Source organism: Amaranthus tricolor, chromosome 13 (assembly GCF_026212465.1).
Source record: "Amaranthus tricolor cultivar Red isolate AtriRed21 chromosome 13, ASM2621246v1, whole genome shotgun sequence".
Taxonomy (NCBI): domain Eukaryota; kingdom Viridiplantae; phylum Streptophyta; class Magnoliopsida; order Caryophyllales; family Amaranthaceae; genus Amaranthus; species Amaranthus tricolor.
The window spans coordinates 5,958,249-5,983,998 of NC_080059.1; the positions used below are offsets into that span (position 1 = coordinate 5,958,249).

General features: G+C 32.8%; 2 protein-coding genes across 2 annotated transcripts; both read right to left on the reverse strand.

Moving 5' to 3' along the window:
• Positions 1-502: 502 nt before the first annotated feature.
• On the reverse strand, positions 503-13,232 carry LOC130798436 (tRNA threonylcarbamoyladenosine dehydratase). Its single transcript, XM_057661419.1, has 11 exons — positions 12,919-13,232; positions 11,762-11,808; positions 11,025-11,136; positions 10,092-10,239; positions 9,159-9,371; positions 7,430-7,564; positions 7,009-7,143; positions 4,602-4,817; positions 4,051-4,175; positions 3,482-3,539; positions 503-1,243 (listed from the first exon to the last, which is right to left on the reverse strand). Exons 1-11 carry the CDS (start codon positions 13,008-13,010, stop codon positions 1,133-1,135), a joined length of 1,392 nt encoding a protein of 463 aa, XP_057517402.1. The 5' UTR covers positions 13,011-13,232; the 3' UTR covers positions 503-1,132.
• Positions 13,233-13,565: 333 nt separating this feature from the next.
• LOC130798435 (probable CoA ligase CCL7) lies at positions 13,566-20,085 on the reverse strand. Its single transcript, XM_057661418.1, has 6 exons — positions 18,944-20,085; positions 17,823-18,012; positions 16,163-16,308; positions 14,886-14,953; positions 14,679-14,781; positions 13,566-14,586 (listed from the first exon to the last, which is right to left on the reverse strand). Exons 1-6 carry the CDS (start codon positions 19,949-19,951, stop codon positions 14,473-14,475), a joined length of 1,629 nt encoding a protein of 542 aa, XP_057517401.1. The 5' UTR covers positions 19,952-20,085; the 3' UTR covers positions 13,566-14,472.
• Between the last annotated feature and the right edge of the window lie 5,665 nt (positions 20,086-25,750).

The window sequence follows — 25,750 nt, forward strand, 5'->3', positions numbered from 1 at the left end:
TTTTGTTGCACTGTCACAAGTCGCATTAAGTATTGATGTTTATAGTGTTATAAATTTCTTTTTTATTTTTCTTCCATTACTTACGTTAATATTTTGTTTTTTTACCATTAAAATAAAATTTTTAATACACATCATTGATTTTCCATTATGAAAATAATCTGAATTAGAATATATAATACACTTTTATTTCTTTATAAATGGAGAAGAGCATAACTCAGTATTGTGAGGATGCACGTAAAATCATCAAGATATTCTAATTTAATTCCCACTCCAAAGTCCAAACCCTGGTAGGGCCAAGGGGCAACACACATTTAGAGGGTGCACATGACTTATCACCATCAACAAAGGGATTATGATAAGTTTGCCTTTATTGAGCTTTATTCACTCCTTTTCTTTCTCTACCCTTGAATTTTCATAGAACGGAAATAATAATGATGATTAATATATTTTTTACAAGGGGGTTGGGTTGGGTTGGGTTGGGGATCGTAAGGGGATATGTTCAAAAAACTTTATATCCAAAAGCCATGAAATACACTCATTTCTTTAGATAAAGGTCCAAAAGCGAACTAGGAACATACTAGCAATGCACCAAACGCAAATTTGTTGCGTCACACCATGGACCAAGTACCCAATTTGTCTTTAGTACTTGGTCCAAACATAATATGGGTATGTTCGATCCAAAGCGCAATTGCAAATGGGGTGAAATTTTCAAATTAAATGACGATATTTCTAAAAAAGAACAAATAAGAACGACATTTTTTTTTTCTTATATAGACTTCCTCCGGAAAGAAAACACAATATTCTCCGATTTCAGCTAAACAATGCCATAAGGCCATAGTCTATAATATATACTCTACACTATGTTGCAACTTCGTTCTTCATGTATGCTTAAGTATAGCGTATAGCATGACAAATTTGCAAATTGAAATGAATTTTCACTTTTTTGTTGAGGGGTTAGCTCCTCCTTGACTACCTTCCGAAAGAATGTGGTAATCCCCGTAATTCTTTGAAAAACGAGCTTTTAAAGACTTATCTGAATGGTCTCCGTGAAACAAACTCGAATTTTTGCTTTGCATAAGCTGAACTCTTTGTTAGACAGAATTTCTGAATTCGGAGTTGAAGGAGAATGCAGCTACAAGCTAAAATCGAGAATCGCTCTTTTAAGAACATTTGACACTCGTTGGAAAAACTCGGGATCCTTTTCTTTGATTTCATCAAGTGTCATCGATTCATGCTCATCCACCTGTGAACAAAACGCAAACGGGAACAATGAGCTTTACAATCACGGAACTTTTGTGGGGGTGAGGGAATGGAAATTCCGATGTACATCATTGGAAATTATACATACTCATCAATCACAATGAAACTATTGCACTAAACTATACAAGCTCTTACATTAATGTGAGTAGTGTTACAATCTCATTTCAATAGAACGGAGGAAGTATATATATTGACTAGGGTTTTGTTTTCCCCCGTCTATTAACCTCATAGTAAAAATATGAATATGGATTTGGGTCTACTGGATATGCAGCGAATGCAAAGTCAAATCCACCAGTTAGCAACATCTCAAGGCGGGTATGTGAAGATGACTATTCACATCAACACCCATCATTATCCACCGTGGATAATCCTATATTTCACCTAAGGTCATAAAAAAAGAAAATTTGCTCAGATTAATCACATTTTACTGATTTTCTACAAGAATCCCAACTTTTGATTATCCTTGAATAATCCCAACTTTAGAGGTTGTTTGGTAATAGTGCATCCATGTTACCTATATTAAACAGGTAATTTTAAAAAATTAAAACAGAAAAAAACTAACAAAAAACTCGACATGCCTCCCCTCCACCACCATCACCAATGGAGGTTGTTCAATTTGGATGTTAGCAAATTATATGTGAAGATAAACGAAGGCAAGGATTTGGCTGACTAAACCATTGTTGCTTTGCTCTATACTCCTTATTTCTATAGCTTAAAACTAAGTTTATGTCCAGAGGTATTGCCAAAAGATTTAGAGCCTAATATTTATTTCCCTATATTTGATCATGAATGGGGGAAGAGAAAAAGAGAATCAATAAACACTAAAATTCTTCCTATCATAAAAATTTGATCTCTTTTTGAGATGTGAAATATACAAGGTTTTTCCTAGCTAGGTGATTGGTAAACTAATGGCACCGGAAAACATGAGAAAATGGTTTCATACATGACATTAGCAAAGCGGTATGTCAACATAACAAAACATTTGACAGCGTAAATGTTAAAACCAAAAATTCAGTAATCATGAACTTGCTCTAAAGTACCAAAACTCTAGCATCTGCAGAACATCACTCCATAATCAAGATGGAGTACCTAGTAACATTGCAATATTCATTGTATAAGAGCCACTTGAATTCGCGTGAAAGCTTTCTTTTTGATCAACTTAATAACTATTAACTAATACTCACATTGATATAATGAAATAAGAAAGATCATCAATGGGGTAATATAATGATGTTGCCTCAACAATGACAATGGCTTTGCATCGACAATGATGTGTCGTAGGAGTAAAAGGGAGAGCAAGAAGTGAATGGGCAGCCATGTAAGAAATGTTGATATGGTGAATTGGGTTGATGAAGATGATGAAGGTGATCAGGGAAGTTTGCTGGTAGATGAAGAAGATGATGAAAATAGCATTGATATGCAGACGTAATTTTTGTATTTTACCTTTTTAACATAATTATGGTACTTTTTTATCTTTCTATTTTTTTGAAAATTTACCTAATGAACGGGCTAGCATTACACAAACAATGTTATTGGGTAAACGACTCAATACTTGAGATTATTCAGGGGCAGGTTAATCAAAAGTTGAAATTATTGTAGGGGAATCGGTGAAAGGTCGGATTATTCTAAGCAACTTTTCCTTTAAAAAGAGAGGGTGATAAAAAATAGTCATTTTGGATTATTGAAAGGATTTCAAGAGTAAAATTTCATATGGTAAGTAATGAGAAGTTGGGATAGTGACCATACGATCATTGTTTAGCGATGGCGAAGCACATCACCATATTACGGTGAAATTCTAGGTCAAAGTGATAGGGCTATAAGCTACGACAACTACAAGAACATTTGAATTGATCACAAAAATGGTTTCACGTTCTTTCCCACATTGCATATGAGATTTCAGACTATGTACCAGAGAATATACAAGACAAAATCATGTATGATACCAATTGGATAAGAGAGCATAGAAGACAAAATCATGTATAGGTAAACTTGTATAACATTTGAAATCATGATCTTCAAAAGGGAAGGCAATAACAGAGTCATGCCGTACTAAGTGCATCTGCAGCTCCAAACTCCTGAAAGATATGCTGCACACACTTCACAGAAGATATTCTGGCACTAATTTTGTCCCACCACACAATTTATTCAAATGAAACTTCTTATTGAGGCACATATTTTGTTACAAAAAATGAAAAATGACGTATAATTGTGTAAAACATACCTCGTCAAACTTTAAAAGAATCAAGTTCGAAACAGATGCAGGCTTTGAGCGATCCCATCTATATTGACAATGACGAAGACATATCAGGACTGACAAAAATCATCAATCTTATAAAGGAAACAGAAAAATAAACAGATATATCTCATGTATCAATGTTTAACTTGTCACTTACAACAAATAGATGTTTCTCACATATCAACGACGACCCAACCCCCGTTACCCCCTTTCAGTTCCAACAATTCATTTAACTGAGTAAACAACCATTTCACAAATATCAAAGTGTCAAACTCATGCCTATTCCATGATAACTGTAAAGTCTCCATGTAGCTACACATATTAAATGAATAATTATAAAATATACATGTTTTATAGATTTAAGGATTTTAAGTTATAGAAGTCATCTCATCTTTCTGATCAAAAGCCCTTCATTTATTTAATGAGTCATTTTACTATACACCAATTTGAAACCAATGAATTAAAAATCCTTTGCTCTATCAAGAACGGACATATCCAAAAATGCTCTTTTAATTACTTGAGCTTCAAAGCAATGATGTATGTGGATAAAGTACCTGACGAGCATCATTTCATTAATTGATCGCCACATTGCACGTCCCACATCTTTAGGAGACTCATCTTTAGCACTTCTTCCATGCCATAACTCTTTTGCAACATACCTCACTTCTTCAACATCTACCTAAATAAGAAACAGACCGACAATACATCAAGTGGGGAAAGTAGGAAAATCTTTTGCTACGTAAATCATACTGAATATATTTTTTGAAACTTCTTGTAAACTGTAACTCAAATCTCAGCAAAATCAGCTCAAGTGCAAGAAATGCACAAGACTTCAAACCCTACAACGCTTGGCACTTGAGAAAATGACAAAATGCACAATCTAACAAAGCTTGACTCGTATTGTTTCCCTAACTAAGCTACGTTTGTCAAGTATATAAATTTTTTTACAAGAATACATTGAGAAACAATTGTTCAAATTTTTCTGTATTCTGTCAATTTTGTACCTCACAAATAAAGCTCATTGCTTAATTACCACTTCCACATTTTCCTTATTATAGGGTCATAAGGAACATAAAATATGAGTTTCGTAAGGATATCATTATACCTGTACTTCAGAAGCAGTACCATAAACTACTTCTTCATGCTCAATCAGGCGTTGATGAAGGACTTGATAGTGATCCATATCAAAACTAACTATTGGCTCTGTATCAATTTGCAGACCTGCTAGCTTTGTGACAACATATGAGGCCATAATCTGCCCAAAAATTGCAGGAACGGATCCTAGAACAGGTATAATTCGAACCCTAAACCCTGGTACAACCTGGTGAATAAGTTAAGTTAGAACATTACAACGATAGCACCAATATGTATAAAAGCACCAATTTCAACCACTCGAAGGTAATATAATTGATAGTAGCTATATACACCAAACATATTATAAGCTCTTCTACGGAGTGGATTCCTAATGTTTACTCGATGATAACCTTTGCAATTACCATAAATATTTGCAGTGTCAAAACCCTTATAAAAACCCCTATCTCTCCTTTGGAATTAGAGATTTTGAGCGATAGTCGAGAGTGAATATTGAGACCAGAGTATTATCAGCCCAGCAACTTTTAGCACAAACTGATTTAAATAATGTGCACAAAGGTTTCGAATTCTATTCCATAGGATGGTGTTTTGGTTTTTATCCATATAAAGAATGGTATAATGATAGATAACTTCATCAAGACATGACACCCTTTAGTTCTTGTGTTATGAGTTATGAGTGCTGCTCAAGGAGGCATCGCCATGTGAAAGAGTAATTGCATACAAATTTCAATGCCCAAAAGAGTAATGATAGATAACCATTATATATGTTGAGGCCATCACATACTAGCAATTACATAGAGATAATTAAGACACAAGGGAGAAGCCAAGAATCCAAATTAGGGGGGCAAATACCAGATATAATCACAAATTTTATGGTTCAATGTCCAATACACTAAGAAAAATAATTTTATATAAAAACAAGTAAAAATTCTAACTTTTGTTTACAAGTGGGAAGTTTTATAATTCATGACACAAAATTTGTTACATTATTAGTTTAAAAATAATTATAACAAAATATAAATTTTTCTGCTTGTATAAGGATTTGAACTACAAACCTTAAGTTTCATTTTTACAACTTTAGCCACTAAACTTTAGTAACTTTTGTAATATTTGTTCGGCCTTTATATCATATATTCCCACCATCCTAAATTAGTTGCAACATATTTCTTTTTGGGTCATCCCAAATTAGTTGCAACTTTTCCTTATATAAGTAAACTTTTAATTATCAAACCTTAGAATTCAACTTAATATAATTAATCCAAGCTTACTTTATTGCATTTACACCATGTAATTGATTCAATTACCGCTATCAAATGATTCGATTCTATTTTTATTCCCTTACTCATAAAAATCATAAAAAATGAACATAAAACCTTATATTGCAACTAATTTGAGAGGGAGGGAGTATTATAAATGAGTAAAGGGAGCCGAATTAAATATACAATGTGCCGCGTGTTAGGACCGAGGTAGAGCCACATGCATAAAGACAAAGTTGTCACACAGTATCATCATGTCCGCAAAGAGAATTCCAAAACAGAACTAACGCACAAGAAAAGTTATGGCAATCTTTTATAAAAATCATCAATTATAGTGAAAAAAGATACCATGAACTTTCGGGGATAATTTGTCCTAAAAGAATAATCAACTTCAACATTTCAAAAAAAAAAAAACAATCAAATTTGAACAGGTTTTGGGAAGATGGAATGACATCCCACATACAATCTAGGTATGAGAATAGAGAGGTCAATAGACAAGACAATTTTCCCATTAAAGAAAAGCAACCTAAAAGGAGTAGGAGAAATACAAGCATACATTGTGATACATATCAGCACCAACACTAACCATGTCAAAGCCTTTCTCACCTCCAAGTGAAGTCAATTATCTCCCGTCTTCCTCCATAAAGATCTTCTTCTTCTATTCACTTTAATTTAAAGCTAACAGCTCTTTGCAAACTCATTTCCTAATATCACCCAAGACATTTTTCGATCTTTTACCCTTTTAAATCGCTGAGTTTTCCAACTCTTCACCTTCCCTATTGGTGCAATTTGAGGTCGATAACTCCAACCTTTCATTAAATATCCATATTTCAAACTATGCATCATAGTGTTTTTACACATTCAGGACAATCAGTTGTAATGCCAGCGCCTTAAAAATGGATGTATGCCACAATCATACAAGATCTTATAGCTGCATTCCATTTTAACCTCTAGCCTTCATCTAGTAACAAACTATGTTCATTGAAAAATCGAGTGCAGGTTGGATTTCATAACAAATTGAGTGCAGACACGCCATGTAACTGAAGTACTGAACTATTAGGTGAGATTTTTATTGTTGGCTGCCAGCAGCCATTCGACAAACAGGTATAAGGCAAGCTTCAAATCATGGTACAAGAAAACTAAAGTGGAGTCAAAAGTCTTCACCTGGTAATCAGTAGGGTTTTCCTCTTCTCCGCTCAGACCCTTAAACGGAAGCAATTTCACTTTAGGCTTTTCCAAGGAAAAAACCACAGGGATTCCACCTTCAATACCGTAGTCTCTCTTTAATCGATGCCGAACCTGGAAAAAAATTATACAATACTAATTAAACTCAAGATTTTTGAGATTGAAATTAGGGAGACAACTATACTCTAGTATATGCTCAAGATTGGGGCAGAGTGAAAAATAGCTTTGCTGATACGCATGAACTACAGAAGAAACATCAAACCAAAATAAGGAGAGCTACTAGTCCTAATTTTGCAAATCTGAACCAGCAAAGATATGTCGTCTTCTCTAGTTCAGACGCCCTAGTAAATCACCATTAAACAGGAAACTACTGAACAAAAAGATAAGAATAAAGCAGTACAGCTCGTGAAAGAGGGTCATTAGTTGATTCTCTCAAATCAGCCACACGAATTCGAGTTGGATCAGCTCTAGCACCTGCGCCTGTAGCAGATAAAACTTTTAATCCCCGACGAGTACATGCAGCAAGCAACGCTACCTACAACATTGATGAGTCAGCTAATAAGATGAGAACAAAATGGAACCAATAAAACATAAATTCTTAAAACAAATACATGAGACTGTATTGCTGCAGAAATATAAGAAGGAAAACCATCATAATATCACAGATCATAAATGCCAATTTTCATAAATAAGAAATAAAAACCAGTACAGATGGGTTAGTAAAGATTTTGTTGAGTTCATTTCAAAAAAAAAAAAAGATTTTGTTGAGTTCAAAAATGATTGTTCCACGTAACTAAAGCCTTCAATGGTGAGTGATCTTATTTCAACCTCATCTACTTGGAAGAGCAAGCTCATTTGGAAAATGCTTCCAGAAGAAGATGCTCAAAACATCCTCTCAAACTTTACCCGACAACTAGAGTGCGAAATCAAGCTCGCATCGTATAATATTGTCCGAGTTGTAAGGATTTTAAATCTACCAAACCGATGCTACCAGCCTACCGGCATAATAAAGGAGTAAAAACACCTTTTAGGCCGAGTCAAAGGATATCTCATGAATGCAACTGATATTTAGTGATACTACAACTGATCACTCCCTATTCCTGCATCAATGTAACTTTACCGCAATCACAATGGAAACCGCATTTTTGTACTACGCCTAGATCAACCTCAAGTCAAGAGGATTCAATAATTTGGCAACTCACTAAGGATGGGAACTATTGTGTCAAATTAGTGAATTGGTTCTAACAATTGGAAAATGATTCACAAGTTCAAAGCCCATTTACAAAAAATTTTATCCAAAGAGCTAGAACATGGAATATTCTTATGGAAAATCCTCAAAAATGCTCTTTGTCACTCATAACCTGAGACAAAAACAGGTAGAAGTTCAAGTCACTTGTGTGTTCTTAAAGAGAATATCGATAGCAATTAATGATTTAATATGTGCATTCACAAGATGGATTTGGCAGCTTCTCCCCTAGGTATCATTGCCATAGATTACTTTGTTCCTGTCTTTCACGAATGTGTACATAACTCTCTTCTTTAAATCACAGAAGGAACAAAGAGGATGTGGATAACTGGAGTTGGTTTACCAGCACCTTATGAAGTTAGGTGCATTGTAATAATATACTTTCAGAGGGGAAACTTCCCATCCAGATGAAATCCTATAGCTCATAATAGAAGGATATGCTAAAGTTACTATGCTTCATTTTTACTCCTTAAAAAAAGATACTAGGAAACCAATAAACAATATCCTTCAAGACAAAGTATGGGAAATAGTATAAAAGTAACCACTGTTGGATAGTGGAAAATGGAAATACAAGAACAATGTTCATACAATAAAACAGGGCAAAGATTCATTTTAGAAAAAAGGGAAAAGATTTATGTTTCTCAAGATTCCATAAGGGATTTCAAGGATTCTTGTAGGTAATATCACAGGCCAAAGCCTTCCTGATTTCCCACTGTTGGATAGTGCAGATGTGCAAATGCTTAAAAAATCAGGAAGTAATCAAAGTCGGGTGCATTCACATAGTCTAAGGCATTCTTAGACTCAATACAGAACTTAATGTTTTCCCTATTCTCGAAGTTTGAATGACTTATAGCCGTAAGCAAAATGGCAACTGGAAAATTACCTTTGTATCTATGTTGTCAATGCAATCCAAAACAAAATCTGGGTTGCCTGATAATATCTTTTCTTCAGAGGATAAGTCGTACAAAATCACTTGAGCATCAACCTGGCACTCTGGAAAAATTTTTGAAAAATGCTTCTTGAGACATAGAGCTTTTGGCATGCCAACATCCTCACGTGATGCAACTGCATGTCGGTTGAGTGATGAAAGTGAGACCTGTAAAAGTTTTTCAAGAGTAGATTATTACGTGCAAAACATAATCAACTTCATTCTTTCCATTTTACACTGTTGTTTCAAATAAATGTTACATTTCCAAATGACAAAAAGAATATATTAGTCAAGACTTGGAATCCACACCCATTTATAAAAAATAACTTGTGGAAGGAAAAATCAATGACAAAAAAGCAAGGAATGCAACAATGCACTTCAAGACTCCATGATGCCAACAATACAAAAAAACACATAAACTCTCAAGGTAAGGAGGTTTACACTTAAATTTGACTTATTCCATAAAGGTTGTGATGGAAAGAATACCAAAAGAAGCACAACTGCCAAGGTTTTTAAAAGATATCAATGGATCTTTGTAAGGGGTATTTTGACAATGAAAACACACGTACATAAACAGTTGCACACAAACAAAAACAACAATAAAGGAGAGCTTAATGGAAAATTGCAAACGAGAAGAAACCAAAAAAACTAAAGTTCCAATGTACTTGCAATATCATCAGTAGCTTAATACTAAGAAAATTCACCAACAATTATTTGTTAGTGAATAACCTTGTTCCATAAACGATGGTAAAGTGACCTTTGGTCCTGTGAAATAAACTTCTTAGAAAATAGAAAACCCGTAATGGAGTTGTCCTAAACTGGAGTTCTGATACTCGAACACAAAACAGAGAGAAAAAGAAAGTAGATAAAGTTGTATAGAATGTAAACCTGATCAAAATCCACAAGCAGTAGCCTTCCAACTCCAGATCTCAAAAGCATGGATGCAGCATGACTCCCCACGCCTCCAAGACCAATCACCACTACGAAAGATTTTGTAACTTTCTGCTGGCTATCTAGACCAAAGAATTGAATGTTCCTGAATGGTGGAAACAAAAGAGTTGAAAGAGGCTAGATGAATTGATGTAGACTAACAAAAGACTCCTATTCGCTAAGCTTAACAGACAAACAAACGAAATAATGTATCAGTCTGACTCTGAACTAACGAAAGACTCCTACTAGTTAACCTTTATATGTGTTCCATACTATCTTAGACTCAAGCTAGAAAACTGCCACTTTGTAACTAATATCTCCATACTATCTTAGGCTTAACCCTTACTCTAGTCCCATCTACAAAGACAATATTATCCACATACAGCATGCACCATCTTAAGTAGACATTATTGCTATCAAAATGAAAGAAAAACCCTATTGTGTAACCCAGTCATGATAACAAACACTTTTAGTACTCCTCCCTTGTTCTCACTACACGATACATATTCTTGTTAGTAAATACCCTTGATCAAGTCGATACACTTCCGAGTTAAATAATATACCCATTTTTCTTTACTCGTCAAAGCAAGCCACAGTTCTACGGCTACCTTGCCATAGGCCTTCTTTATTGGCATTTGAAGCTTCATTATCTGTCTCATAAGATGACTAGTGACAAACAAAAAAAGGGAATATGAAGGGTAAAACAAAAGAAGAATATCTTTGTACTAATCTTTTTGAGGTGAGGCATAAGGATATCTAGAATTTGGAACCCTAGCACAAAATATCAGATGCAATCATGAAACTACTTTCTTAGTCAATGTGGATAATATCACTATTCAACTAATCACTGGCAAAGTAAAACAATAATTCAAAGTTCGAACACCAGTGTACCTTGTTAGTTGCTCAGAGACTATCTCATCTTGCAAAAGATCAGGAATTACTTGACTTTCCATCCTATGCATATAGCATCCATCTCGATCTTCCTCAAGGATTAATTGTTTGTCTGTTAAGGACACTAAAGTATTACAGATCACATTTAAAGAGGTAAACTCTAAACGTCATCAATGATGCATAACATATTTCAAGGAATAGCAAAGACTCACAACACTGCATTCCAATCAGTTTACTTTCATCCCATATGCGTATTTTTACTCCCTCTGATCAAAGCTATAGGTACAAAGTAGAAATAAGACTTTTCATTAAGTAGCACATGAGAATCTAGTCAATGTTATTGAAGATTACATAACAACGTAACCAAGCATTTGATATTATTTTTCTATAACACAAGTTAACCAATATTTCTATGGAGACATTGTAGAATAACATTCAGTTTTGAGGTGCTATTTGGTATGATGGAATAATTAGATGCATAGCCATAACAAATGCTCCTTTTACAGTCAACTAATAGCATTAACAGAAAAACTGGATTAGGGTCATAAACCATTCTCCTCCACAAATAACACGGTCAAATCTACCCATAATTCTCTCTTCATATAACAAATGTGTAACAAACACGGAATACTCTAGAAGTGCAAAGAATGCAAAGATGAAAATAGTTAGGTGTGTATGTGTTGCATCTGAGGCAACACTGAACCTTGAGTTAACTGAAAAAATTGGAACTTCCTTACCATCGAATTTTACTGTCTTCAAACTGCAGCATTTATCTTCAACCCTTCTGCAAAATAAATTAATTACTTCTTTATCATTTGCAATTTACATTTCATCCATAACACTCCATAAAGACACCAACCACAAAAGATAAAATAAGCATACAGCAAAAAAGAGTCGAAGAGAAACACGACGTACGAAGTTCCAAATATTTCACAACCATACAAGCATACTACAATACACACAAAGGTTTATCAAACATGTTATCATCAATTTTCTTTACCAAATTAATAGTTTTCCACTTTCAGTTCCAAATCAATAAATTTTTTCCATCACATACCCTAATGGAAAACAAGTAACGCATACATTTCATTCAATATTGATATTATTGATCTCTATTTCAACCCGTTTTACATTTACTTTCCCTATTTCACTTAATCAAAATACGGCTAAATCTTACGGCCTGTTTGGTAGCTGGTATTAAACGGTGGTAATGGAAACGAACATTAGTGTAGTTTTTGGTTGAAAAATTTCTTGGCTACCTTGATGGCCATGCTTGTTCAACTTCAATCATCTCATTTTCTTCATAAAATTCATTCCAATGTAACCACTGGGAGAGGTGGTATTAGGTAAAAATGGAAATTTGTATAGAAAAACCTTTTTTATGATCATAGAACAACTTTTGAAGAAATTTTACACTATAAATCATTCCTATTACCACCATTTAGTACTACTACCCAAACAGGTGGTTAATGCCTATTATCATTCCATAACCCACCCTAAAGGCTCCACCACTCCCAAGTCCCAACCCTATTTCTAAGAACATCTCTTCCCCATTGACAATGCAAAAATGGGAACATCAACACAGCGCAAAGCGAGTTCTACACACTCTATGGCATACACAACAATGTCAAAGTCTTGATTCCAATCCCAAAACACACTATAAACCAATTCAAGCTCGGCTAATGGATCATAACAAACAACAAATCAACAATAAAAAAAAAGTTCATAAAAGAAAAATAACTGATGGGTTATTTCTATTGACAAACATCAATCAAGAAACATACTTAAACTATGGTTTTCACACAAACATATAATACAACAGCTACAACAGCAATAAGATTAATGACAATAACAAAAAGGTTAAAAATCGTAGAAGAAAGAAAAGGAAAAATACCTATGAAGAAGCTTGAGAAGAGTAAGAGTAGAAATGGAGCCTATGAATGCACCGGCGCCGATTAAAGTTACCCATTTCAAACGCTCCTCCATTGAATTGGAACTTGTTTACAGTTAAGATTTAGAAAGCTACTCCTGGTTTGAATTCGAATTCACTTTCAGCATAAAAGAGAGCAGTTTCTCATGTTCTTCAACTGCCACCGGAAAACCCCTGAATGCCACTGTCTCCTTGAAGCGCCAAGCGGCCACTGCCAAAGTTTACTCACTCCAAGTTCGAACTGTTTGGACTTTTTGTGTTTTTACTAATTTTTAATTAATAAAATCAAAGGTGGATTAAAATGATTTTTTTAAAAAGAAAAAAGAAAAGTTAGAATATAAAAATTCCACTTTTGTTCGGTTAGATAATAAAAATCTCCTTTTAGAAGTAAAAATCTCATTTTTATACCATTTATTTATTTAAAGTATTTTTTAGTTGTTATTTTTTTATTTAGACGTGTATAAATATGCTCAAATTTTTTCTTGTTATTGTACGATGTATATTTATATCAATTGAGATTTGAGACTCACACAAATCCATATTGATTGGTAACACAAATTATAAAGTACTTTAAATAAATGATGATATAAAGGTGACATTTTATATATCAACTAACAAATGTTTTTTATAAAACCGAGTAATTTAGTATTTCTAACAATAAAAACTCTTACAATCCGAATTTTTTAAATAAAATTTATAATTCTTCCAAACACTTATCGGTTTATTGATATAGAACCACTGAAAACCTCTTGATTTTAGTTCGATTAAAGTAAGACATCTTCAAGATTCATCATCAAACTCATTTATTTCTGGACCTAATAATTAGAGATTGCATATGTTGGCGGCTTATCGATGTCATAACCAATTTGACATCACGTAATCCAATAACACATATACAAATTATTGTATGAGATGGTTTCACCGAGAAACGTGCTTTATACATTGACTAATACATAATATGAGAATATAAACTTCTTAATTGAAGTAGCTTTACTAAAAGACAGTCTCTCATAACCCATAATAAAAAGTTCATAGAAATTTCAGGAGTTCTAACTCATAACTATGATGTGTACACAAATATTAGAGGGTATCCGTACTTTAGGTGGATCGATAAGCCAATGATAGTTTACCAAAAAGATTTGATGTTGAAGCTCAGGGTTGTAAGATATTTTACAACAATAGGAGAAAATATTGAACTAGTTTTCTAACACATGTAAAGTATACCCAGTATTTTACGCCTTATTTATAGTAAATTAATTTTTTATAAATAAATTTAACATATTACTTTTTTTATTAACTTTTTTATATACGGGAGAAAGAGGAGCTCTATGCGGTCGATCACCTCGCACACCCTCAAAGACCACTCTGTTTGTTTTAACTGATAGAGCTAACATACAGTATCAAGCTTCAGCCTTCAGTTGATCGCAACACCCGCAGAATATTTGTCGAATTGTAGCTCTTCTTCCAGCAGTGGAGAAAAGATTGTCCCCGAAAACAAAACAAATTGATAGTACAACGTTACAGCTTAGATCGAGATTTTTCTATCAGTACTCGTCTTAGAAGTTTTCCTGAAGCCGACTTTGGGATGGTGCTTAAAAACGTTACATTCCTCAATCTCTTATAAGGTGCAACCTGTAAAATGAAAGCGAGAAAGTCATTAACCAACAACCAATAAACGGGAATCATTTCATATTGTTACTACTAATCTCGAGTTGGCTATCTACCTGATCTGCTACGTACTTCATGACATCTTGTTCGGTCAAGGTACTTTTAGGTGATCGAACCACATATCCGATGGGAACTTCACCTGCTTCATCATCAGGGAAACTAAACAAGGGAATGAAGAAATTTTCAAGAGAGGTTAAACATAATGCTTATGCTACAACAAGGTTCTGTGGAACGCAAGGAAACGATTAGTAAGAGAAACTTACGGGATCACAGCAGCCTCTAGAATTTCAGGATGTGAAAGAAGAACTGCTTCGAGTTCTGCTGGTGCAACCTAAAACAAACAAATAAGGCAACATACTTTATGTCAACGTACAATTGTACCGAGTAAAAATCTTACATTTTTAAAGCATATAGATCAAGACAAACATATAAGCTACGATTTCCTTTGTTCTTTCTTTGTCTAATGTTTGATCTCGGGAAAAAAATAGCAGCCCTTTTGAACCTGTTGAGAGTAGAAGGTTTCGACAATTTATGTGAAGTCGGCAGCATGTGACAAACAACTCCCCAAAGATGAAAACAAGATCCAACTAAAATGTGGAGATTGTATAAAAACAAAAAAGGACAGGGGATGTGACCTCATAACTGCATAGGCATGGTTCTTTTTAGAGGCGTTCATTTGGTCATCGGGTTAATTTCAGATCAGGTGTTTGGGTCGGTTTGAAACCGGGTTTTGTGTCCATATAGTTCTTTGCATAATTATACATCGTTTTTAATGTCGGGTTAAATCGGATTCAGTTACAAGGTTGGGTAAATTTTTTGTTATCAAGTTTGTTTTGAACACCTCTAGTTCTTTTGATGGAAATTTTTCGGACCTACAAACCAAAAGCTTCGTGATTGATACTTATAATTATTAACATAAGAATATGCTTCATGATCTTGCAAGTTCTCAACTCGTTGAGGAAAATCATCAACAGTTTTTAGAGGAAAACCTTGTTTGTTTAGGAAGGAATGGAAGAAAACTCTCATTTTCCTTCCTAATCTTTCCGCTTTTTAACAAATTTAATTGTTAACAAAATTGAGGAACTTAATCCCATCAAATCCCTACCTTCCCCTCCAAAATTGATATCCAAACGAAGAAAGCCTATCACTCAAAGTCCCTCCCGTTTTGTCCCCTCCAACACTCAATCAAATCCTTGAGTACGCAAGAAATTTAGAGGCCAGGGAAAGCCAAAAGAGCTGGTAGGAAATGGCAATCAATCAATCAAAAGAACTCATTTTCAAAGAAAATAAATAATAGTACAGCTGTTGGGATGCTTTATCCCACATCGATGAAATAAAGATGGTTTGCACGTTTTATAAGTCATTGAAGCCCTTTCTCTTATTGACATATGGTTTTGGGATAATATCTCTTTGGCTTATGAAGTTTGTGTGCCTCGTGTTTCGCAATTATATGTTGGCATTCACAATAAGTCCAACTAAAACTTAACAACAACTCAGGTAATTGTTATGCAATAATTCCAGGTATGCTCATTTTAAATACCTGAAAACCTTTGTACTTAATGAGTTCTTTGAGTCTGTCAACCACATAAAGTTGCCCTTCCTCATCAAAATACCCAAGATCTCCTGTATGTACCCAGCCTTGATCATCAATAGTTGACTTGGTGGCTTTTGGATTATTATAATAACCTGTGCATTGGAATCATATCAAATATCGATTATAAACAATGAACCAAATACGATGTAGGGAAAATTACAACATAAGGTGAAGAATATAACTCTCATTCATTCTATAGTCTGACAAGGAATTCGATTTGCAGAGATTTTAGATGTCTTTTCTCACAATGCCATCCAACAAAGTCTGTGTTCGGAGGACTGCATAAGGCTATTCAGTCTCGCCAGATTTGGTGCCAAATAAACCTTTCAAGAAGCATGGGCAGACAGTTTTGGAAACAGCTGGTTGGGAAAATCAACTTTTACATCCTCTTGAGAGGGGTTAGAGGGGAAAACAAGTGTTAGGCCGTGACAATTCGTCACATAATCACCCCGTGGGCCTACTCGTGTGGACACACCCACGGGGCACCCATGGACTTGGGCCCACAAACCTACGGGTAATGAGTGTTGACTTGCATACACACTTGATGAGGTTCACTATTTCCCAAAACCATATGGTTTTAGGAGGATTACCCATCAAGTATTATATAAAGAAGGAAATGGAGGTAAAAGATGGGGAGGGATTCGGAGGGAGAAAGAATCCCTTGTTTGGATAGCAAAATGGGAGACAAGGGATTTGGAGGGGAGGAAATTAGAAGATTTGATTGATACTTTTTGTTAAGGTTTCAATCTCTCTAAAGTTGGAAAATTTTGAAAGGAAACTCCCATCTCCCTTCCTTTCCCTTCTATTCCCTCCTATACAAACAAAAGTTATTTTCCTTCCATCTCTCCCCCCTTCCTTTCCCTTACCTTCCTTCCCCTTCTCTTCCTTTCTTTTCTCTCTAAAATAGTTATCCAAACATAGTGTAAGAGTCCACAATCCATTATTTTAGCGATGTGGGATCTTCCTTACATGTGAAGTATATCAACACGAGGTACTGTTGAAATTATTGAAAAATGAAAAAGGCCAATTCGACTGATGCAACTCCCAACTAGTCTAAGAACATGGAAGGATAAAAAAGAATGAACAACGAACGAAAAAAGAAAAAAAAGAGCTAAGTCCACAAAAATGTCAAAAAACAGCAGGAGAACAAGGCCAGGTGAAAGTTTCGATATTGTACCATTATGGCATTGACATGCATTTGACTTCCTCAAACTATTTTTTGTTCACCTCTTCACTCAAAGCGAAAGTTGGTTCAAAATTCGTGTTCATCAAGCTTAAGTTTATATCGATCTGCTTAAGCAACAATAGACACTAAACTTTGTCTATTTTCAGGAGACTGTTTGGCTTCAAGAAAAAGTTTTTGTTGGTAAAAGTTTAGTTCTAGGCTTGGAATTACACACTTCTGCAGACCCGACCCATCATTTCCAGATTTTAGATTGTGAACATTATATTAAGCTTCTCTATGGTTTAAAAAAGCCGTAAAAGAGTGTCGCTTACTGTTAAAGATTGTTTAGTCTACATAGAGCAAGTGAAAGGAACTGTGCAAGAATCTTTGTTTCCCCAAATGGAAAAAAGTGAACATATGCAGCACCAAACTAATTATCACCTTTCATCATATTAGGCCCACGGACCCATATTTCACCCAGTTGCTTAGGCGGAAGAGGCTTTAATGTATTGACTTTAACTATCTGAGCTTCAATACCAGGAACCAGTAATCCGATTGAACCAGAATGTCGACCTCCTAGTCTTGGGTGCTCTATAGAGATGATTCCACAAGTTTCTGTCATTCCGTACCCCTGAAAGTAAATACTGAAACTGTATCAATGAACCCACGTACGTACAAGCAAATTACTCGTTCATGAAATGAAGAAAAGTACACTGCAGAAGGATGCCAATTCCAACAACAAGAAGCTGTGATAGGTACTCCACTATTAGTGATTTGCACATTGTTATACAGTATATCCTATTTATGATTACATTATTCCATCAAAAGTATCATCAAATACTGATTGCAATAAAGAATTGTAAAAGAAGTTACAAACCCAGCCCCAGAGTACATGATAATGTTCAAGGTCTTATCATTTCATAATATGCCTTTTAAAAAAAAGAATGACCATTGCAAAGGAAATTAACACCCCAATCTCATTAAATATTTCCGATTGAACCTTGACAGCAAATACAATCTGCAGCTTCACAAAAATAAATACACATGATGAAATGTATTTAATATAGTCAATTATAATCCAAACAAGGTAACTATCAATCTTTAGCCCTATTGAAATAAGGGAGAATTGCAAAGGAAATATCTTACACAATTTTATTATACCAATTCTCAAATGAGACCGTCTCATGATGAGAACATACACTCAATATCTTAATATTGATCACTTATAACCTTAACCTTATATAATTTTTAAAGTGATAATATTTTATAGTTTTAGAGTGATCACTTGGATCAATTTATAAAATGGGTTAATTATATGAGCTCGTCTTACGGTGAGACGGTCTAAAAACAATAACATGCTAACTATAACTAATTGTTGGAACAATATTTTTATCAACCAGTTTAAGCTTCTGAGACCATGATATTCATGGATATGGGTTGCCGCCTTCCTTCCCTGATCATAATTCTTATGAGCGGGATACACCAAGTATGATGATATAATGAAGCTTCTCAGACATTTCATAACCACTTTGCATGAATAGTAAGAATGATAAACAATATACCTGAATAATCAAAGCCTGAGGTACATTTTTAGAACACTCCTGCATTATCTCCTGCCCAAGAGGAGCAGCCCCAGAACCAATATGCTTCAAAGATGAAAGATCATACTTCTTAGCAGCAATATGTTTTGCAAATGCAAGCATAATTGGAGGAACAACCCACAATCTAGTAACCCTATACCTCTCAATAGCTTTCAACATCATCTCGAAATCGAATTTCGGCATACACACAACAGTATTACCTTTCTGCAACTGAGCATACAAAATCACAGACAATCCAAACACATGAAACATTGGAATCACACACATGAACACTTCATGAACAATCCCTTCAAATTCTTGATCACTTATTATCATTAATGAGGCAGTAATGAAATTCTTATGAGTCAATATCACTCCTTTACTTACACCAGTAGTACCAGATGAATACAAAAGTGCAGCAGTATCATTTTGTTTTATTGAAACTTTTGGGAAATCCACATAATCCCCATTAACCAAATCCCAAAAATAGAAAGTAGGAGTATTTGAATTTGAATCAATCTTTCCATTTTCTTTAGACCCTATGATCAAAACAGGTAAATTTAGACCCTTGACTTTGTCCCAAAGTTCAGGAACTGTTACAATCAATTTAGGGTTACAATCCTCAACCTGTTCTTTGATTTCAGAAACAGTGTAAATAGGGTTTACAGTAGTTGCAATAGCACCAGTTGCAATTATACCCAGAAAGGTTACTGGGTATTGAACAGAATTTGGGGCAAACATAAGAACAACATGCTCTTTTTGAATACCTAACTGGGTTAATCGATTAGAAAGGTTAGCAACCATGGATTTGAACTGGGAGAAATTCAAAGTTTCCCCAGAAGTGGAATCAATCAAGGCAGGTTGTTCTGAGTAAGAATCCATGTTTCTGAAAAGAAATGAAACCATATTAAGATTTGGAATTTTGGGTATCGTTAAAGATGGTCTAAGTGATCTGAAAATTCCATCTTTTCCATACCCAGAACGCTCCATAATAGATTGATATGAAGAACGAGAGAAGAGTATGGCGGTGTTAATGTTTAGAGGATTGAGTGAAGGGATTAATTTTCTTGGAAAATGAGCAGTGTAAAGATTTACACCATAGGAGTGATAGGTCTTCCTGGAAATGGCGGTAAATAACTAAATACTACCTACTTGACTTTTTCCTTAACTTGACAATATTCTTAATTTATTCTTAATTTGTATTTATTCTTAATTTTCAGTTTTCTTACTTTTTTTTCTATCCCATTATGCTTTGTTGCTTTTAATTTATTTACTATTTTTACTTATTTTTTTAACAATTAGGGGTATATTTTTATGAATAAGATAAATTTAAGTATTTTAAATACTTGAACTATTTTTTAAAAAAAATGTATTATTGGAATTTTTTTTAAATATTTGAAGGTTTTTTGTGTGACATTTTAACTAAAAAAAGAGGTAGAAATTAGCAAAGAAATGATGATTTTTTAAAATATTTTTAAAAATAGTAGTAAAATTGGACTCATTTTATAGATCTCGAAAATATATGACCGACGGTATACGTGTTTATTTTCATAATTTATTTTAATGAGAAAACAACTATTTTAGGAAAAAAAAAAAAAGGTTTTTTTTACAGCCAATCGAAATGAGTCGCGTGGAAAAAAAGGCTGCAGAGTATCAAAAGTTGTCTTCTCTTGAAACGCATAGATCAATCATGTGGTGAAACGTGACTTGGCTTTGAGAAAAAATAATGGTCGCCTAACATATCAGGTCATCAAGTGATCGATTTCTTCAATATTTTCCATGACCAACCTAATTCTAAATCGTCATTAATAGGATTTTTATTCCAATTTGGTCAAATGACCTCTAAAATGCTCGTGATTACTAATGCTCATAAAAAATGAAGAATTACCCTTTTGAAGTGGGATAATATCTTTTTTTTTTTATTGTTACAATAATAATTATCAATTCATATTGAAATAAAGTTAAAAGAGAATTTAAAGTGAATTTGAGATTATATATAAAATTTTAAAAAGTTTTTTATGAGTTTAAATAATTTTTAAAAGGTACAAATTAGTAAAAATCTAATGAATCTAAACATAGGAGTTAGAGTCCATGAATATTCACACCCTTGGTCAAGCTTAGTACATTTGATCATTCACTTGCAAATACATGATCGATTTTTAAAATTACAATTTTTGCAAGTGAGATATCAAATGAACTTATATTGTTCTTTTCACCTTTTCTTGAATCACAATTAATAAAAGGCTTCATAAATAACAAATGATATTTTAAGATCGACTATCAAATAGGAGTAACAATTAATCTCTACCAAACACGTTTAATTAACTTTGTAATTCTTAATAAATGGTTCCTTTAATCTTTCTAAAACTAAATACTCCCTCCGTCCCTAAGAAATTACCACACTTTCTTTTGTAGTCGGTTTCATTTATTTTGCTATTACTTCCTTTTATAGAAATATCCCCATGACTGTCTTAAATTCGCATCTACATATTTCAACTCTCTTCTAATATTATCTACACAATTTAAGCAGTTTTACTATTTTTAATCTTTGTGCAATATACAACTGTGATAATTTCTTAGGAATGGAGAGGATAAAGTCCTCCGTATGGGAGGGCAAGACACAAACTAAAGTACAAAGATGGCACAAAAATTTTATCATAAGATACATGACTATATGTGTATATAGGATGTTAAGCATAAAAAACCATAACAAATAGACATAGTAAATGCATGTAGCATCATCTAAAGCTAGTTATTCGGCAAATCACAAACTTACATTGTTTGCCAAATGCTTTTCTAACAAAATGGACCAGGTCTTGTAAAAACTAGAATATGGACTTAAATGACTCGGCCATTGGGCCCGGCCTGGCATGTTTTAAAAAGTAATGCAAAATCATAAATTTTCATTTAACGCAGTCTCATCAGGGAGTCTTGTTGAATATTAAATAGTTAACTAATTTAACTAATATATTAATTTTTATACTTAAAATATTTACTTTTGATTGCTTAATATTTAACATGTCATGTTGAATATTACATTGACACTTTAAATATTTTAAAAAACTCATTTTTTGAATTTGAGTTTATTATATGAACATGTCTCACTATAAGACGATCTCATACAAGAGTTGCTTATCCAAGAAACCGTTTTAGAGTATGGCATATATATTATACAAGTAGGAGTATTTGATTACACATATTAACATCTATTATATGTGAGTATTGGATCTTGTCTCAATTGGAGAGCAAATATCATTAAATTGAGATACGAGGTGCACGCACTTGATAAGTCAAGGAAATATCATCCTAAAATCATATAACAACGGGAAGATGAGCTTCAATAACTAATTAAATATACACAATATTTTTAATTCATTAATGTGGGACAAATAATTCCAACATAAAATCTTAAATTTAATTTTTACCCAACTTTTTATTTCTATCGACCTACCTTATAATTAAAAAAACATACATTACAATATAAAACATTTAGTTACACTTATTCATGTGTGATTTACTTATTTTTCTCAAAATATTTTAATATAAAGCCAAAATGCAAAAATGTGTATATTACTTACATTGTCAACACCTTTTTTTGTTATATATTATCCACATAAAATTACAATTTTTATCTTATTTTCTCAACTAAATTACTATCCTTTAATATGTATGTAGAATTCCTCGATAACAAACTCAGGGATATGTACAGGATTTTTTAAATGAAAAAAGAAAGGATAAATAAATACGAGTTTTTTATTTAGGATTTCAATTATAATTCCAACGTAGTAGGACCACAAGATTTAAGGGCTTTTTAGTTGATATTTGACATTTAATTTATTGGTTGGTTAAAAAGAAAAAAATATTTGATAAATGTTAAAATGTTGGCTTTTAAGCCAAAATGAAAAATTAGTTTTTTTTATCGACTTTGGCTTGTTAGCTTTTTTTGCTCTATAAACTAGAAACAAGTATATCTTACTTCCTCCGTTTCATTTTAGTCTCTACATTTGCATGGGCACGAGAATGAAGAAAAATGATTGACCTACACTGTAGCTAATTGTTTACTTTATAGAGTATAATATTTTATTAATATTAATTGAAAAAGAAAAAAGGAAAAATAGGTTATTAGGTTACTTTATAGAGTATAGTATAGTATTTTATTATAGAGTATAGAGTATAGAGTAGGATAAAAATAGAGGTAGGTAGAACTTTAAATGATTGTTTTATTACTAAAAACGGAAATATAGCAAGTAATATGAAATTGCCAAAGATAGAAAATATAGCGGCTATTATGGAACGAAGGAAGTATTTTGCCAAATACTCCCTCTGTTCTTTTTGTTCTTCCCATTTATTTTTTGTACAGTTTTCAAAGCAATTTTCGAGCCTCGATATCTCTAAATAAACATTATAATAAATTATAAAAAGTATATGATAAAAAAATATACATTAAGAAAAATCAAATGAGATCTCACATGGATATATTTTATCATCTATACATGTCTTAAAAATTTTAATCAAATTTCTCTCTCCAAAATAGAATATTCTAAACGGGAAAAACATTAGATAACGGAGGGAGTATCTCTCTAACTAACTGGCTTATTTAGCTTGATTGAACGCTAATGAATATAGTAAAAAAACTTTCAATTGGTTAAAAACACAACTAAAAAAGTTAACAGTAATCAGTGAATAACTAAAATTTAATTTTATCAAACATCTTTCTAAACAACTAACTTATCCAGCAACCAACAACACTTTTAACTAGTCAAACAAAACAAGTAAAAAAATTAACAACCAACAACTAATATCTAATTTTATACCAAATATCTTCCTAAATAACAAGTTTATCCAATTAGGTACTCTCTCAATTCTTAAGATTCTAACTACATTTTTTCACACTATTCATTATACTGCATTGATAGTTAATATCTATAATTATACACATAATACATTCTTTTTTAAAAGTTTATATTAATAAATCTTACATTGTGACGGTCGATGAATTACGCTCAAAAAGCAACGGTTGCAAAATGCTAGAAACAAATAGAGTCTAAAAATCTAATAAAAACAGTCAAAATTTTCAACTAGTCAAACAAAATAATTTTAAAAACCAAGAATGAATAATAATTTAGGGGAATGGGATTGGGGGGAGGGACGAGTGGTATAGTATTAGTGTTAGTAAAGGACTAAGGATGACATAATGTATGTCCTTTGAGAAAATGAAATGTCAATTTTAGCATGTTTTATTGAATCCAACAACAGCCATCTATGGATCTCATTCTTTCTCTTTCTCTTTCTCTTCACTGTCTTTTCTGCCTCTTTCCTGAGAATGTTTTTTGATAATGTGCACCAAATAGCCCTGCCCCTTATACAGATGAGGTAAGCACTCACCACTTTGCAGGCTAGTCCCCCCAATAATACTACTCTTCCTAATTTAAATTCCAACATGTTCGTGTTTTTTTTTTTTTTTTTTTATAAAAAAAATATTTTGGCTTTTTAAAATTGTTAATCATAGTAATATGTAAGGGAAAATAATAAAATATTTTTATTAATAGCAAATTTAAATGAGCAGACAGAATGCTCCTACAACTTAGCCATTTAGCTGATGATTGAATTATAATTTATCGATGAGATGAAAAAAAAATTAAATAGGTAAATTAGAATTAAAGATAGAATATAGGACACACAAAAAATTGAATTATAATTATTTTTATGAGATAGATTTAAAAATTATTATAATTTTTATAAGATAGAGGAAATATCTTTTTATTCTATAATCAAAAATTCACTCATTTTATTAGTGGTCGGAAAATCTCAAGTAATTAAATTTACTTATAGGAAAAAGTGGAAACAATGCAAATACATTATGTCATTTACTAGGTACCAAATGATAGTAAAGAAAATTATTTATGGTGTAAACTTTCATTAATTATACCATGTTATTATTCCATGGTAATGTATCTCCATGGTAATGTAAAATTGATCATAATTTTTATTTTTTTTAAAATTTTTCATTATCATCTAATATCACATCTTTAAATAATAATGTGTTAAAATAAATTTTATAACAAAATTGAGATAATTAAAGTTTACAAATACGCCCGTTAAACTTGCATTGTCAAGAGATTTTCCCACTATAACTGCACTATCACAAACATATTGTATGCGCAATTATAAAGGAGTTCGTACATTTTCCATTTTATTTAACTATAATGTCGCATTCATAAATTCAATCAATTCTTTTACCTCATCCACGTATCTAAATCAAACACTCGTTATTTTTATCAATTGTAGAATAATCTCACGTATTATCTATCGACTCTGAATAATTCCTATTATTGATTATTTCTTAAATAATTCAATCTTTATATATTATTTGCTGATAGCATCCCTTTTCACATTTTAACCAGCTACTGTAGGTACTTACTAGCCATTATACTCATTTCTTCTTCCCCTTTATGCTTCTTCGTTGGTCTTAACCTACTCCTCTTTGGTGTTGAGTACCTATAATAGCCGGTTAAAATATATGAAAAGTGTTATTGTCAATAAATAATACACAAAGATTGATTTATTTATAAATAATCAATAGAATATTAGTAAAGATTAAACAATAAGTTATGTAGTATTATTATGAACAATTTTTTTATAAATCTTTTTTTTAAAAAAAAAAAAAAAAAAAAAACTAGAAAGTAACAAAATGAGCGTGGCTAGGAAGAGCAGGAAAGACGGTAAAAGTGTAAAGAATGACGAAGTAGGATCCCTTTGCTTTGGTCATCATCCTTCGTTGTTCCTTCA